This window comes from Oculina patagonica, chromosome 5, assembly GCF_052425735.1.
Source record: "Oculina patagonica isolate OP01 chromosome 5, crgOcupat, whole genome shotgun sequence".
Classification (NCBI taxonomy): Eukaryota; Metazoa; Cnidaria; class Anthozoa; order Scleractinia; family Oculinidae; genus Oculina; species Oculina patagonica.
The window spans coordinates 30,329,385-30,346,919 of NC_135762.1; the positions used below are offsets into that span (position 1 = coordinate 30,329,385).

Sequence of the window (17,535 nt, forward strand, 5' to 3'; positions counted from 1 at the left end):
ACGCGCGGAAGTTTGACCTTTGGAGTCAGTGCGTGTTGTCATATTTTTCATCAGTGAACTTTCTATTTTCTTCATCGCTGAATTTGTAGTATTTTGTTAGGCACACATGTGGAATAATCGTATCTTGAGTCTTGGCAGAAGTGCGCAAAGAGGTAGGTATTTGCCGTTTTTCGCTTCTATGCCCTCGTCGCTTTATCTAACCTTGCAACTTGTTTACGATTTCAGCCTTGCGACCTCTCTTATATAACCGCTTGTATTCAAGTGAATCCGTGCCGAAAATCACAACACATTACACGATTGTACCACGAGAAACAGACCCAAGATGGAAAGGTATAGACATTACATTTTATTGTTAACAAGATTTATTTCCTGTTGAGTTTATTTTTTTGCGACTTTTTGGTGAAGTTTGTGCGATGCTTTTCTTGGCTAAGTTTGAAAGTGTTTTTGTTTTGAAGATGTGGACATGGAAAGATTTTCGGACGAAGCCGATGTGGTTATAGTTGGCGGGGGACCAGCTGGTTTGTCTGCAGCCATCAGACTGAAACAACTTGCAGAAGAAAATGGAAAAGAAATTAGAGTTTGTCTTGTGGAGAAAGCTTCAGAAATTGGTGAGAAACTTTTCTCGCTCCCGTCCGTCCCATGAACACGTTTATACGTTTACGCTTATATTATGTAATCGCGACACAGTAAACTTCGCATATAAGATAACTTGAATGTGAACTTTTTAGCTTTAGAGTAGACTTCACACGAGACTTCACACGAGACAGAAACATGTTGATCCAGCTGATGTAACTAAATATGGATGTGATTGCGTGACAGCCCACACCCCCTTCCCACCTCTTATAAGCTTTTTTTAAAAGCTTATAAGACTTGAAGGTGGCCTTTAACATGGAAAGAGCCGGGCCGTACCTGGGATTTTTTGTCTGTGGGGGCAAATTTTCCTGGTGGATGCAACTGTTGTTTTTTTGTTTCCTTTTTTTCTTTAGTTTACTTATTTTTTTAGTTTTCCTGGCGTTGGCAACTGTCCCTCCTGCACCCCCCCCCCCCCTTTACTGGGTATGGCCCTGATCATCCTCCTTTTATGAGGGTGTCAATGGGGTTAACTGCTTAGCGTATAAAGTACTTTTTTCGCTATCGTAAGCGTATAAATTACAAAATATTAACTGACAAGCGTATAAAAGCATGTGATTTTTAAGCGTATATGAAGCAAAGTCGACCAATAAAAGTTAGAAATTGATAAAAAGAAATGAAGATTTTTGGGAATAAAAAGATGACTGTGAAATAAAAAAGAAAGAAATGTTTCTTGTCAAGCTTGTAACCCGCTTTGGACGGTACGGTTAAATTCCTAACACACCTTGGGGACCTATTTCGTAACTTTGGATTCATTTGCGAGGCCAGACAGGTATGGATTCCACCCTTGTGGATGCGCAAACCTGTCTTATTGCAGGGTGTTACAAGGTTCCTCAAAAGATGTGTCTCAGATGTACAATTGCAGATTAGCTCAATGAGAATCACCAATGGACCAGAGGGCACAGTAGCCAGCAAAACCATAAAATCTTGTGAGCTTATGTTAAACAGCATTAGCCGTCTTCTAAAACTATCAGAATTCATGAGTCCAGATGCAGCGAACGCGATCAACGTACAGTCTCTGTTGACTTTGGTGGTAGAGAACCTTCACGCATCTACGAAGATGGAACACCCAGCACCAAGTTTGCTAGACTACTGCCGAGAGTTTGGAAAGGGTATGAGAGAATCTATCAAGCGACTAACAAACTGAACTGTTGAATACTTCACCCACCGGAGATCCTACTATCCAGTTCCAGAGCTCGCAATGGATCTGTCTGCTATTGCGAAATTAACACCAACCCCAGCAGTGCCCATGGACAAGGTGAACCTTGCAAAGATGAGGGAATGGGCGAGTGAACATGGACAGTGTGTTTGACAGCATACTGTTAGGCAGCAAACAACAAAATTTTCAGCTGGCACATTGCCCATGTCGGCATACGGGCTGAACCTACCACAAAATCCTCTTGAAAGCAATGTGGAGGAAGTCACCGAAGGAGAGGAAGAGGAATTTATCGAAGAGTATGACTCTGACTCTGATTTCAGTTTATCTTGCTTTTTCTCACTTAGTCTGAGGATGATGATGAGGAGAGTGATGCTCTGTTCCTTCCATCTTGACAATTCGAAATCAAAGACAAACTAGGGCAATGGTTAGGCTGGATCTGTAAAAAACCAATATTCTTCAAGCTGATTTGATGTCAGTTCAAGAACATTGCAAGCTGGAAAAAGTGCGACAGCACTTGGGAACCACTATAAGACCCTATAAACGTCTACAGGACTCAAAATCATGTCAACTAACTGACTAAACGACTTTTTTGCTGATTACTGACTAAGTAGCGTATTTTTAGCTGTTTACTGACTAAGGAGCATTTTTTTAGCTGCTTACTGACTATAGCTATACCCCATTGACACCCTCTTTTATCCTCCTTTTAAAATAAAATGATCCTAGTACTAGGATCATCTGAGCACCAAATGTTTTCAGCTTTCAGTTTACATGTGAAGGGTTGCATTTGGCCCTAATGCTAGGATCACCCCTCTTCTCAGAAAAATGAAATCTGAAAACATATGGGGCTCCTAGTACAAGAATGATCCTAGCACTAGGGTTTTTATTTGATATGAAAGAAACATGATCCTAGTGCCAGGATCATCCTCTTCCCATGAAAATGGGGCCTAAGAATTGGTTCACGTCAATAATGCGTTTTAACCTGTAAACAGGATCATTTTGTATCAGTCGATTCCTAGAATCTCCCAACCCTCAGCAATCTCCCGGGCATTTGACTTTTGAAACATTTTGGTCAAATTACCAAAATGGCTACAAACAAAAGTGTAAGTCGGTTTGTCACACTGCTTATTTTTTAGTCATTGAGTTAAACATTTATTGTAACAGAAATTCATCTTAAACTGTTGTCAAAATTCCTCAATTAATCTTTGTACCCATTTGAACTTGTTTTAAGGTGGACACACTCTCTCTGGAGCTTGCCTTGAACCAAGAGCTCTAAATGAGCTTATCCCTGACTGGAAGGACAGAGGGGTAAGGGAAAAAATATACAGTCATAAGGATGACAGAGTGAGGCAAAAAAAAACCCACATGCATGTGCATTACAACATTTTTAGTTTCAGTATTGCTAACTTATCACATGACTGTAAACTATTCTCATCCCCAGAGCAGCCTGTTCCTCTTCTTAGCGGGCGAAGCCTGTGCACAAGAAACAAGTGTCTCTGGGGACACATGATTTGATTGGCTAGATTTTAACAAAGGAAGAGCCAATCAAATTAACTGAACATTTTGAAACCCCTTTGTTATACAAGAGGTTAAAACTCCATTTTTGTGGTTACCAAGGTAACCTCTATGCTACGGTCTGGGTAAGTAAGTGTAATGAACTTAAGACTTTCTGAAGCATTTAAGAAGGAGAGCATACTGAAACGGCACGAGGATTTCTCAAGTTCTCTAAGGATGGGCCGATACAGGTTTTTCAAAACGTTACGATTTCGTTACGTTTTTTGCCTTTTTTCAAATTTGGTTTTAATAATTTTGCGTCCTTTCCCTTTTTGCGTTTTTTGTTTTTTTCTTGTTTTTTTTTTCCCTAAAAAAAGGAACCTCGGTGTATTAATATTTTACCCGAATATTTTTTTTTTTTTTTTTTTTTTTTTTTTTGGAGAAAAAAACAAAAAAAAATAAAAAAAAAAAAAAAATAAAAAAAAAAAAAATTTTTTTTTTCGCAAAAATAGTTTTTTTAAACCCCCGGGGCGCCCAAAAGACCCCCGCCCCCCCCCCCCCCGCGCAATAAAAAAAAAAAAAAAAAAAGTGTTTTTTTCCAAAAAAACAAAAAAGTTCTCCAGGTGGCTTTTTACAATTACAATACTGTTCTTTAGAAGGATATATGAGTTATGGTGATGAATTGTTAGAATTTAGTTAAATATGAGGATTCCGATTGAAAAAAGCCACTTTCACAATCATAACAATAATGGTGCTTTCGAACTGTCCACGATCGACAATCGACTGCTTTGATGAACTGCTGGCCGAAAGTAGTTGGAACATGATGCTTGGCACGTGCATATGGGCGAATGAAATTGGAATGTGATAATTGCCACATGAATATGGCCCAACGTAGTTGGAACGTGATGCTTCGCACGTGGATATTGCTTTAAAGTAACACTTTCCGAAGCACGAAGGAAGAACGAAAGCCTACCTGAAATGGCACCAGGATTTACGTAATAACTTTTAGCCATAAAACTCTTTCCCATACTGCCCTTTAAATATCGTTTCTTCAGGAACGATGGCGAAAAAACATTACCAAAAATTTATTCTTCGTCCGGTCGCTACAAATTTTGGTAGAATGCGTGACAAGGTTATTACCCAACCCCCCCGCAAATTTGAATGTGGCCAACACGACATGTTATTTATATTTACTTTCTAAACCTTGCTTGTTGCTTGGAATGAATGTCTGAATTCATCTCTGAGTAAAAGGAGATCATTATATTTTGCAGAAAAGGATCTTTGGGACAACAGAGGTAAAAAAATATTCGAAATTCTGCAACGCTACTTGGCCGAAAAATATACGCTAAGTTATGCAAATTAGATTTTTCACGAAGCTTAGATAAATTGTAATACCGGTAAGTTCTATATTTATTTACTACAGACAGTAACCACATGCCCTCTTAGAGGGCTTTCACTGTTATTTAAAATCTAGCCAATCAAATCATGTGTCCCCAACTTAACTCAGATGGGTGTGGTACTAGTGGAAAATTTTATTTCCAATAAATTATAATATAAAAATGTTTTCTTGAAAGTTTATCTGTGCATTTACAGAGTAACCAATTTTAAGTTTTGCCATTTTCTTGTTGTTTTTCTATTTCTTTATTCCCCCCCCCCCCCCCCAAAGCTTCAGTCACTTATTACTGCTCTAATTTACTAGGCACCACTCGATACACCAGTGAAAGAGGACAAATTTGCAATACTTACAGAAAAGAGAAGGATTCCTGTCCCCATATTACCAGGTACTATGTGCTTAGTAAGGAAGAAATATTGTGCATTTTATGTCAATGTAACAAATTATTACTATTGTATAACTATATTGTGAAAAATCTATCAAGTTAGATCTGGAATATGCCCATTGTTCCTTTGAAGGGGAGGCGCAGAGGCCTAATGGTTAGTGTGCCAGACTACGGATCGAGTGGTCTTGGCTCAAGCACTGGCAGGGGTCATTGTGTTATGTTCTTGGGCAAGTCACTTTACTCTCATAGTGCCTCTCTCCACCTAGGTGTATAAATGGGTACTGGCAAAATAATGCTGGGGGGTACCCTGCGATAGACTAGCATCCCATTCAGGGGGAATTAAAAATATTCCTAGCTGCTTAATGTTACCGAGACCAGGATAAGCTCTAGCAGTATGGGCCACAAGGCTCAAGGCTTCCCTTTTTACCGAATGGTAATGAAGGTATTAAAATGACTATTTATTTCCCTCACTGGCTCACTCACTCACTCACTCCATTCTGATATCAAACTGCAATTAATTTATGCGCTAAACGATAAACGTGCTGACAGGAAGGTCCTTTAAACGCATTCAGCACATGTCAATCAGAAACAAATTATTCTTCAACCTCGTTCCCAGGGTCTCTCTCTTTCAGGGAACTAAATTGAATTTTCACAAAACAAATTGAAAGAGGATCACTTACACTTATCCTCTGGTTTTCTTTTGAAGTACAACTGCATTTCTTGATATTGAGATCGTTGTTCTTATTTTAACAGGGTTACCCATGCACAACCATGGCAACTACATTGTACGTCTTGGGAACTTTGTTCGCTGGCTGGGCGAGCAGGCAGAAGCTTTAGGAGTGGAGATATATCCAGGATACGCAGCTAGTGAAGTAAGTGGCATGATTGTGTGTACCGGTAATTGCTGTTTCTTTTTTGACAGGAATAATACTGAGATTTCAACTCTTAGAAAGGAAAAAAAGGGAGTCTTTGATCGGCGTAGCCTTGGTTGAGGCCCTGCCAGGGTAAATTGCGACAAGCAACATGGCCCAAAAAGTAGCACAAACTCATTAAATTAAAATCGCAACAAATGACAACCCTTATGGAAAAACTTAAATTCCGACAAGGACAAGTGCTCAATTTTTCTTTAATTTAGTTACAACATAAAGAGCGATAAAACAGCAACATGGAACATTTTTAAATTCAGACAAGCGACACGAGAACCCCCTGGCAGGGCCTCATGGCCACTAGCACAGGAGGAGTGAGCCTTTAGGGTGGTCTGGAGGCATGTTCCTCGTAAAATATTTGATAATATGGGCCTCTTAAATGCCATTTCCTGCATTTTGACATCAGCGATGGACAAAACGACTTTGGAAACCACACACGAATGAACGCAAAGGATCATGCTTAAATGGCTAGTGAAGCAAGGGAATCACTATCTTTCTTAGCCAGAGGTACGTTTAAAAAAACAGGAGAATATTGAGTGACAATGGGAAGCCGGAAATGATCGCCCAAAACGTGAGGTTTCTGGCTGAAACGGGGGGATTGAAACCTCTGAAAATATATAAAAAAATATGTTTACAAATAACATTTTAGACCCAAAAGTATGTTTCAACTGTATGCCAGAACATAACTAAAAAGAAACAAACGTGTTGTTTTTTTAGGTGTTATACCATGAAGATGGCAGCATAAAGGGTATTGCTACAAATGATGTTGGAATTCACAAAGATGGTTCCCCAAAGGTACTGAACTATTTTAGTCTGTGCTACTCTTGGTTTTGTTATTTTTGATTTTATTATCAAACTTTGAACTATTAACAGTACAACTACTCCACCCAAGCAAATTCTTTGCAAAATATTTACTAATAGTGTTTGAGTGTTAAAGGTCATAAATTAAATGCTTCTGTAGTGTGAAGCTTGCTTAGATTGATAATTTGCCGCAAATCAAATGTTAGCGTCCAAGGTTTTCATTTATCAATTTGCGCAAAATGTTGTCTGGTGGCCTTGGTTGGAGAAGTCACACTATAACAGTTACTGTAGTAATTTTGTGTGAGGCTATGTCTGTATAGGTGATCACATGATTTTGTATGCAATTTTGTATGCAACACAACTAAAGTCCATACTTGTTTTACGTATTTCACAGGCCACATTTGAGCGAGGCATGGAACTCCACGCAAAGGTGACCATATTTGGTGAGGGGTGTCATGGCCATCTTGCCAAGAACCTGTACAAGAAGTTTAATCTGCGGGAAAACTCTGATCCACAAACTTACGCTATTGGGCTCAAAGAGGTAATCTAGTAATAGTTAAAGCAGTCATTGATTCATTGCATGCAAGAATAATTTGTAATTATTAGTAGTGCCCTGTATATGGAGAGAACAAAAAGATTTGTATAATTAAAGGGATGTCACTAAAGGCCGGCTGCCGGCTAATTTCACTGGCTGAAAGAGAACTTAAATCCCGCTAAATTTCACGTGGAAACAAAGACTTAAGTAAACGTTTAGAGCTGCCAAGGCCATAAAAGCTAGTTAGGCTTGTTGATGAGCTGGCTTAGTGTTTTCTTAGCTACACCCCTGATAATATGTTTTAGAAGTACTTCTTGTCTAATTTGGAAACAATATACCTTTTTCACTTGGGTGGTTTGTTATCCCATTACAAACCACATGATGTTTTCTAGAGAATTTTCCTTGTATCCAATATATTCATTAATATACACGTGACTATTTGAAAATTTGAAAGCAAAAATTCTCAAGATTATTATTCAACAAATGCGCATGCTGCCCATATATGGTCAAAATGTTAGCGTTATCTGTCATTTAACAATTATCCTGCGAAATCGCGCAGAATATCGCCTGATACTTAGACGACGAGGCCGTAGGCCGAGTTGGCTAAAATCAGACGATATTCTGCAAGATTGAGCAGGATAATTGTTTTATTATTCAACAAATTGTCAAAGAAACACATTTCGTAGATAGAAAAACTGTAGTTATGCAGCGCTTTACAAGATTTCGGACGAATCTTCGCAACCTACGGATATTGCAGGATATCTGTTATGTACGGATGACAGATAACGTTAACATTTTGACCATATATGGACAGCGCGCGCATCTGTTGAATAATAACCTGCTATATACGTAGGTTGTGAAGATTTGTCCGAAATCTTGTAAAGCGCTGCATAATTACAGTTTTTCCATCTGCAAAATGTGTTTCGTTGATATTTTGTTGAATAATAAAACAATTATCCTGCTCAATCTTGCAGAATATCGTCTGATTTTAGCCAACTCGGCCTACGGCCTCCTCAGCTAAGTATCAGTCGATATTCCACGCGATTTCGCAGGATAATTGTTAAGTATCATTACATGGTCTGTATAGGGCAACAAAACGCCCAAGCAAATAAGTCTATTAGAATAAAACCCCTGAGGAAGTTTATAAATTTAATATAATTCCAAAATGAAAAGGCATGCAATCATAAATTATATAGTGTATATTACTTGGTGGCATGAAGGTATGAATTTTATTTTCAAATGGTAAAACAATATTTTTACAAATAATTGTGGTAAATAAGAAAAATATTGTTTTCAACACAAGTGCAACGGTGGGAAATGATGTCATTGATGTCTTCACTCGTGAGGAAAGGATATCAAAAGTACACCACTTCAGTCTCGGATGTAGTTTCATACGAATCTTACTAGTGGTCAATCTTTCAGTAAAGCACTTGCATCTACCAGTATATAATAAAATTAATGTTATTTTTACGCCATGTGAAACTGTCCAAAAAAACTTGATAATTTGGACCAGTAAATCATATCCAAATTTTGAAAAGATAGCAAATAGATAATTATTGGTGCATACTTGGGTGGCATTTTGGGCAGTCAACTGTATCAAGGCTATAATAGTACTTTTTTGCCATAGCTTTGGGAAGTAGCCCCAGACAAACATCATCCAGGACGAGTGGAGCACACTGTTGGCTGGCCTTTGGTAGGTTTGATCAATTTATTACAAATGTAATTAAAATTAAACCAGACAATCTTTGGTTCAGGCTTGGAGATCTGTTCATGAGGTGTCTGTTTGTACAAGGTACATGTAAGGGGAGGGGGAATTGGTAACCATGGTAACAAGCTACACCAAGATGCTGGCAAGAGCTATGAAATGATCGCCAAGTAGTGGTGTAGAGCACAGCGAAAATTTCTACAAAAATTTATAAGAATGTTATAAAATGAGCGCCAGTTGTCTTGGAATGTACATAATTAAGAGTTAATTTTTTCTTGATTCCACAGGATAAGAGTACATATGGCGGTTCATTTCTGTACCATCTCAATGAAGATTCTCCTTTAGTTGCTGTTGGCTTTGTGGTGAGTGCTTGATAAAAACTGAACAAGCATTGAAACCAATCACTGCAGCATTGAAATTGGGTCTTATTGACTTAGTAATTTTAGTCTTGCAAAACTTTGTTTTTATACACCAAATTGAAGGAACGTTGACCCTGTGAAAAGCATAAACTATGAACAATAAGACCGAATGGGATTCTGGGTAGACAACATTGGTAAGCTTAGTAATACTCCATTTATTTATAATCAAGATATTTTCTTTCTTTGAGAACTTTAAAAGCATGATTCATGCAACCTGCCTTATATTGCTCAGACGATGATTACTTTTTTCTGATTTTCCAGTAAAGGTTTGGGTTGCATTGTTTATGGTTCATCGTTTCTTCAATCAGGTTTATACCCAGTAACATGTCTCTCTCTCTCTTTAGATTGGATTAGACTACAGCAATCCCTATTTATACCCTTTCAAAGAGTTCCAAGTAAGCTGTTTATAGTTATTGTAAATAAATGTATTTTAATCTATTTTATCATTTTACACAATTCATTGTTGGTCGATAAAGTGTGTCAATAGAATAGTAAAAATTACTAAAATCCTGCCCTTTTCCACAAACGGTTTTGTTTTAAATGCAATTCAAAAACATTTTTTCGTCATAGGACATTTTCTATTGCAGAACTATGATACAGGTGTGATGTACGAATGCATGCACTGTTAGAAACTTTATGAACTGGGTTTTGGTGACGCATGGATTTTCTATATAGAAACAGTTCTGCTCATTTTATTTTGTGTGTGTTTACAGCGTTTCAAACAACACCCATCAGTAAAACCAACGTTTGAAGGAGGCAAACGAATAGCTTATGGTGCCCGGGCACTAAACGAGGGTGGCTTTCAGGTAGGAGTGTTTCTAGTCGTCTGTATTTCTAGTTATCTGCCATCTGCATGAGTTATCCTGTCTTCTAAGCCTCCCCCCTCCCACCCCCCCCCCCACCCCGCCCCCGATGGGCCTGATTGATCTTTCAATAACTCCATCAATAACATGCAGTAATATTCGTGTCAGAAATATTAAATTCTTTTACACAAACAACACAATAGAACTTGTCAAATTCGAGGAAAGCAGATTTTCGTGCAGTAATATTTTCATTAATTTATACATTTCCCGCGAACTTTTACATGGATAAATAAATAAAATGCAACTAAAAATTTAGACTCACTTAAGGGGATTTTAATGCGCTTCAGTGCTTGTCTCTCTAACAACAACAGATTTAAGTGGACGAAACAATACTACTTCCCAGAACTGAACCAAACAGTTTCGCGACTTCATAAAATTATAAGACATGTAAATGCACCTCCAACTTGATCAATTTCACGACATGAATCCACACAATCGAGTGCAGCAATGCATATTGGATGAAGTAAATCTAGCTGTTGTTTGTGTTTATTTAGTGTATACCCAAGCTGGCGTTTCCTGGCGGACTTCTTGTCGGCTGTAGTCCTGGATTTATGAACGTACCGAAAATCAAGGGAACTCACACCGCAATGAAGTCTGGGATGCTAGCTGCTGAATCTGCATTTGAAGCTATTACTGATGAGAATTTCTCTTCTGCTACTGAGGGTGAGGGTAGGAAGTTACGCCGCAGACAAAACTGGTCTTAAAATCGAATAAAGTAATGCACGATCGAACCCGGGGAGGTGGAGAGGTTGTGCGTAGGGCACTTTTTTATTTGGCCAAAACAGAGACGTGCCGCTGAACTGGGTATGGTTTTCGTGGTCTTTTGTCCTAAACGGGGTATACAATTTGTATTTAGTGTCTTTAATAGGGTACTGCCTGGCGATTTTTCGCTGTTAATGTTGAGTATGCCATGTGTGTGTTGCCAGAAGCAAAATTTACGTCAGTGAAATGCCGTTTGGTACATTATAACGGAAACGGAACGTCTTCATTTTTCCTCAATTTTCGTCTTGCAAAAGAAAAGACCTAGTCTCAAAACAGGGTGGCAAAGTCAAAGAATTTTGTCCTAAACAGAGTCAGGGGTGAAGGCTCTGCGGCACCACTTCTCCTAAATCCACGTTTTTTTAAACGCAAGCTAACGTATGTTGTTAGTTAATGTTTTGAACATTTCATCGAAGTTGGGATTTAGTAGTAGGTTTGGTAGCTAAAGATGAAATAAAAGGATCTCCAAGACAACTTTTTTTTTTTCTGGTTTTAGGTCTTTTCCTTGAATCTTACGAGTCGCGGCTGCGAGAGAGCTGGGTCTGGAAAGAGATTCAAAGCGTACGCAATATAAGGCCCTCTTTTCACAGCCCCTTGGGTCTTTATGGCACCATGTTGTACACGGGCGTTTTCTACTACATCTTACGCGGCAAGGAGCCATGGACACTACGAAACAGCAAACCTGACGCGGAGCACTTAAAACCCGCCAAAGAATGTCAACCGATCGAGTATCCTAAACCCGACGGAGAAATAACCTTCGATTTGCTTTCTTCCGTCGCTCTGAGCGGAACGAATCACGAGGGAGATCAACCGGCGCATTTAACCCTCCGGGATGATTCCGTACCGGTCAATAGGAACCTGGCGATTTACGACGGCCCCGAGCAGAGGTTTTGCCCCGCGGGGGTGTATGAGTATGTCCCTAGGGAGGATGGCGATGGTATGAGGCTGCAGATTAACGCTCAGAACTGTGTCCATTGCAAGACTTGTGACATTAAGGACCCGAGTCAGAATATCAACTGGGTGGTACCCGAGGGGGGAGGGGGTCCGGCTTACAATGGAATGTAATGGCGCAGAAATGGAAGTTGCTTTCGCTTCTTTTCGAGAATTTTACAGTTGCCTTTATTTTATGTGCGCGGAAATTTTGTGGAAGTGTAACTGCTTTTGGCAACAAAAAGCTCGCTGAGAAGAACAGACGATTGAGCTGAAGAGAGCACAAGTGATTGACTGAGCTGACATTGTTCTCAAGTTATTTGTTGATCCTTTCATATAAAACAAACATTGGGACTGCTACGCAGGAAACATTATCTCCTGCGTCGATGTTTTCTCCATTACGTGTTTTAATTGTGGTTTCCTTCCTACGCTGAAAAGTAGCAAGAAATTAACCAGCCCTTCATTAATGTCTTATGCGGTAGAAAGCAACATGCCGTGAAATACTTAACTATGCGTATTACCATGTGTATGTATCAAGAGAGTCGCCTCATGTTAGACTATTCGTGGTGTCTCTTTTCTTGCAGATGATCGTGAGTGGAGCGCGCGCGAGTCGTGGGAGGAACGCGTCGACTTCGGTCCCACGCGCCTTCCACGATCTTCTGAGCATATAGGAGACCCAGCGAACAGCCTATTTTAATTGCATAATATATAAAAAGAGCTCGGTCTTCGTTTAGTTTAGACAGAGGTTATATTTTAATTTACGGAATCTTTTTACAGTGTAAGTTCGCGATTTCTTCGGAAAGCACTAAGAAAAATTTCGCCTAAGTATACGTAGTTATGCACTGTTGTGGAATTAAGTTTCCTCAGGGCTTTAACTGCCTTTTACATGTCGTGCACTGGCAACACGACGGATTTTAATAACGTCGTAACTTATGCAAGAAAATTAAATATTGCTTGTCAGCTTGTAACGTAGTCTCTCCCCTTGTAAGTTTCTTGCTTTCCCTGCTATTATCCTATCTCTTCATCACTTACACCCGCTTTCAGTGTTACATGTACAGCGGCTATTTTTCGACATCCATCTTTCGACATGCTAAACAAATAAGAAGGACCGAAGCGGACTAATCACAGCCCACTAGCATGACCTTGTGAACTGGTGGGCACATTTGCATGAAACAAACACCTGCATGCATCGGTTTTGATTGGCTCATTTCAAACAGCACGTCGGAAGATGGATGTCGATAGATAGCCGCTATGCACGTAAGAGGGCCCTGAAGGGGTAAAATGAGAACTGGGATTTGGGCATCTGGGACTGGGAATCAAAAACAAAAAACAATTAAATTGGGAATAAGATTTGGGAAAATTTCGTGAAAGCAATAAGCTGGGAAATGGAATTTATCCCCCTCCCCCCTCATTCAGGACCCTCACATGACACTGGAAGCGGCTATAATCCTTGTGACTATCCTTGTCGCGGCTGCTCGCTGTCCTTTTGGGTTCATCGCTATCTCCGCATTCTCTTAGTATCCTTTCAATTTCCCTCTTCTTCACGAGATCAACCATCTCACTTCCTTTCTATTCTCTGAGTCCAGTCAAAAGGCTTCCACCAATCCGCAAACCGAAGCACTTTTCTTTTGTGTTCCTCAAAGTTTTCCCGCCGCGGTTTTCTCCACCGGTGCGGCTCGAGGTCCAGCATTCCTCCAAGAATTTCTTTGCCAAAATAATGCGGAAACAGTTCTTCCTCCTCGATCACATGTGCAAATCCCCCGTCCAATCCGAACTCGACACTAAAGTACGGAAGTCCCTTGGGAATAGCTGCCCGCAGTCCTTTCTTTCTTGTGTCTACCAACTTCTTGTTCTGGGCCCATTCAGTCTCCGATTCCAAAATGGCTTTCTGCTCGCATGAGACAAGGAAATAAAAATTGAATTCATGATTTCACAACAAATTGTCTCAAGTAGCAACGTTTGGCAAGTTTCTTAAAGCGGCCTTCACATGACAAACGAAAGTTGGAAAACTCGTGTTGGCAAACTCAAGTTGGTGAGTGTGAACGACCAACAACAGTTGGCAAACTGTTGTTGAGAATAGAGACAAGTTCTATTTGTCGCCAACAGTTTGCCAACTTGTTTATCGTTGTTGCGTCGTTCACACTCACCAACTTGAGTTTGCCACCACGAGTTGGCCAATAGTTTGTCGTGTGAAGGCCGCTTAAAATCACTTTTCAAACTTATTAATAATTCATCAAATTAGCATAGATTTTTACGATTTTTTTCTCCGCATACTCTGTATTCTGTGTTTCGATTGAGAAGATATATCAAACACTCGAGACAGTGTTTCATCGGCTATCCAAACACCTCGAGTTTCGTCAAAAATACTCCGCCGCGCGTCCTATTTTCAACTCTCTTCTCGGTGTTTGGATATCCCTTTGAAACACTGTCTCACATGTTTGATAATAATACATCAAAATGGTTTGCAACGGCTCGAGTGTTCAAGAAATTCTCTCGCTCGTCAATACTTTTTTTTTTTTTCAGCAAATTAGCTGTGAAGCGACGGAAGCTTAAAAAACCCACACAATCAAGAGCATTTTGCTTTAACAAGCCATTTCTGGAAACGTGTAACTATACTGGACATACTAAAACTAACTTTCCTTTTCAATCTGTGGTGGACAACAAATGCGACAACCAACACAAACATAAAACTAATGCTAGAAATCCAGTATTGAACATTTGATAGGTTGAAAAAAAAAAAAAGATAACTTCGTCAATTTGTACTGCATCTCTTCCGTTGTCTATCAAAAGAATTACATTCGCCTTTCCTAGCGTTCATTTAGCATAACTGTTTAAAAAAACCCTTGCAACGTTCTCTGATCAATCAAAACAAACGTGTTGCTTTTCAACCAATCAGAAGCAAACTCTTGCCTCGGGTGCCGCGTGTTTTCCCGCGCTTGGCAAGGTAACGTTCTGATTGGTTAATCGAGTTATTTACGTAGCACGGGCCCACCTTGAAATAAATAGGAGCCATGTCTCCTGTGTCTTTGGGAAGTGGAACACATTCGATGATCATGTGATGTTGTTTACGTAACTGTTTACACGTTTCCAGGAAAACGACGTCTTCCTCCTGTTCAAAACAATGATCAAAATCCATTTTCTCCTCAAGATATCAATACAGTGTTAAGCAGACGGGTGATGAGTATTAATTAATTCATAAACGGTGGGCTATTTAAGTGTCACTAAATTCTCATGACTGACAGAGAGGTGTATAGCAACTAGAAGTTGTGAAAGAAAAGATTTCATTAAGATTGCCTCAAGTGTTTCTCCAGCATCATCATCTTTTGAGTAGGATCGTTGCGATTCAGAGGAATTATGAACAGTCCTTCTAAACAAAGTTTGTTCATGTATGTCCAACCCATTTCTAGGGTGGTAAAATAACTGAAGGACATGGAAGAGTGTGAAAGAAGCTGGTAGTCCAGAATAATAAATACTAAATTGAAAATCACAAAGAAAAAACCTAACCCTCTAGGTGGACTACAAATCGTGGGATGTTGCTGACAAATGAGGCTGTGGCCCCAGGGGGGTACTCCGGGATCAAAGTGACGGGGATGATCGAATGGAGGCAAAACTCAGGACCCAAAAAAATCCCTAAGTCTCCCGACATTACCCCAAAAAAATCCCTGGACCAAAAAAAAAAAACGCCACAAAAAATCCCTAGTCAAATTACCCCTAAATTGCCAAGACCGCGCCAAGGCACTTTAGTTTGATTTTAATACCCAAAAAAATCCCCTATTTAAATCAAGTCACCCAAAAAAATACCTGCCAAATTCTCCTACCCAAAAAAATACCGGAATCGAAAATTTCGACCCCAAAAAAATCCTTCGCACATCCCCGTCACTTGGATCCCGGAGTACCCCCCCCCCCCGCCCCCTGGGGCTGTGGCCTGGGTACCAAAGTGCCTTTACTTGGATTTTTTTAGGGAAAATGACGACATAGTGCCAAGATGACGTAACAACCACACAAGTGTTCACGTGTGCTCACGATATTTCCTCATCGGAAAATAACAGTTGGGAAATTTTGAGTATTTAGGGACATATTGTCCGCGTTTCAAAATTCAGTTATGAACTAAGGCAAAAAGACTTACCATTTCTTCGAACATTTTGGTGAGACCTTTTTTGTAAATCTACGTAAAGATAGCAGAGGCGTTAGATAAAAGTAGTTTGATTTACTTTGCCTAGTCTGTACCTTTTGTTGACAGAGGTACAGTAAACTTTATTTGACAAAATATTTTCCGTTAGAGCCCATACGAGATGCGACACTAGATACAAAGAGAGACTGCTTTACGTTACAAGACATAAATAAAAGAGGAATTCAATAGTGAGTACATCGACTTCACCTTCAAGTTCGTGAGTTTTAGGTATATTAAAAAAATCACTTAAAACTGGATAGAGTTGAAGTTATCAACCTCAGGGTCGTAACTAGCAATAGGCAAGACGAGGCATTGTCTCATCTAGATTTTTGCCCAAAATTAAAAACAAAATGGGAGATAATCCCCACTTAGTTGAACAAGATTGATTTTTCTCAAGAAATACGTCATGAAAAATGTCCCTGAAAGAGTTTCAGAGCTTCTAAATTTCAAAATATACTGGAGGCATGCCCACAGAACCCCCTAGAAAGATCTTGCCTCGTCTATGGCATAGGTCTGGCTTCGGCCCTGAACCTTGATATAAAAATCAAGTTAACACCAATTGGTTCAAAAGGGGAGTCAATGAAAGCAGCTAATTCGCTCGTGGTAGAGAAAAGACCGTCTGAAATGAGTCGATTGGAAAAGTGGGTTAAAAATAAAACGCATAGAATCTCGAAGCTACCCCTGGCCAGTTCACGTGTGTGCACATCTAAGAGAAAAGTAAAAAGATTTTTATTATTTATAAATAAAAAAACCGTTAAGGTAGCGTTGCAGCGTAAACAAACCTGAATTTCACTCCACACGTCTTCGTCCAGCGCTGTTGACGACGAACAGTGCTGCATTGGGATAATGAGGCAATGGCCTGCCGTGAGAGACTCGTGAAGTGGAACAGCCAGATAAACCTAGGAAAAGATTCATAGCTGGTTTGAAAAAGACTATGTGTGTAGAGAAAGAATCCCTAAAATCCAAATAAAGCCTGGTCAAAACTGGAATGTTTGCAAAAAAGATTGAACGGAACTAACTTTGTGTTCTGAAGAGCGGATTTCTCGAAGTCATTTGAGTTGTGCCTCACACTTCTTTCTCTCAGGTTGAAACCTCGGATCTCACCGAAAACAAAATCATCTTTCCATTGCGGCATTATATGCTAATACTGTTTGTTGTTGGTCTCTTAATACTGAGTGAGAAATCCGTCGGGGTTTAGGTTTTTCTTCCTTCCCAAAAATCTCAACTTGATCTTAAAAAACTGTGTTAAACATAAGCACACACTCTACCTTGAGGCCAATAGCGATAATGAGATGTTTGGCGATCTCTGGGTTCTCGAAGCAGAAGCGGCATTTCGACAGCTGAGCAGCCAAAAGTCTGTGTTCTGGG

General features: G+C 39.7%; 2 protein-coding genes across 3 annotated transcripts in view; one reads left to right on the forward strand and one right to left on the reverse strand.

The window, feature by feature from the left end:
* Positions 1-17,535, forward strand: part of LOC144654325 (electron transfer flavoprotein-ubiquinone oxidoreductase, mitochondrial-like) — a 22,101-nt gene continuing 4,566 nt past the window's right edge. Inside the window, exons 1-14 of one of the 2 annotated variants that reach the window (XM_078514432.1) lie at positions 1-152; positions 226-330; positions 456-608; positions 3,018-3,094; positions 4,980-5,061; positions 5,812-5,930; positions 6,702-6,779; positions 7,180-7,326; positions 8,948-9,013; positions 9,313-9,387; positions 9,789-9,839; positions 10,158-10,250; positions 10,802-10,970; positions 11,563-12,964. In XM_078514432.1, coding sequence (XP_078370558.1) covers positions 107-152; positions 226-330; positions 456-608; positions 3,018-3,094; positions 4,980-5,061; positions 5,812-5,930; positions 6,702-6,779; positions 7,180-7,326; positions 8,948-9,013; positions 9,313-9,387; positions 9,789-9,839; positions 10,158-10,250; positions 10,802-10,970; positions 11,563-12,131 — 1,830 coding nt within the window. In that variant the 5' untranslated portion in view covers positions 1-106 and the 3' untranslated portion in view covers positions 12,132-12,964. Of the gene's footprint in view, positions 153-225; positions 331-455; positions 609-3,017; positions 3,095-4,979; positions 5,062-5,811; positions 5,931-6,701; positions 6,780-7,179; positions 7,327-8,947; positions 9,014-9,312; positions 9,388-9,788; positions 9,840-10,157; positions 10,251-10,801; positions 10,971-11,562; positions 12,965-17,535 lie in introns of those variants that run through there. The other variant, XM_078514433.1, reaches the window with a different exon arrangement.
* Positions 13,018-17,535, reverse strand: part of LOC144654487 (CWF19-like protein 2) — a 26,031-nt gene continuing 21,513 nt past the window's right edge. Inside the window, exons 17-19 of the mRNA XM_078514640.1 lie at positions 16,123-16,161; positions 14,989-15,105; positions 13,018-13,884 (exon numbers count right to left, since the gene is read on the reverse strand). Coding sequence (XP_078370766.1) covers positions 13,555-13,884; positions 14,989-15,105; positions 16,123-16,161 — 486 coding nt within the window. The 3' untranslated portion in view covers positions 13,018-13,554. The remainder of the gene's footprint in view (positions 13,885-14,988; positions 15,106-16,122; positions 16,162-17,535) is intronic.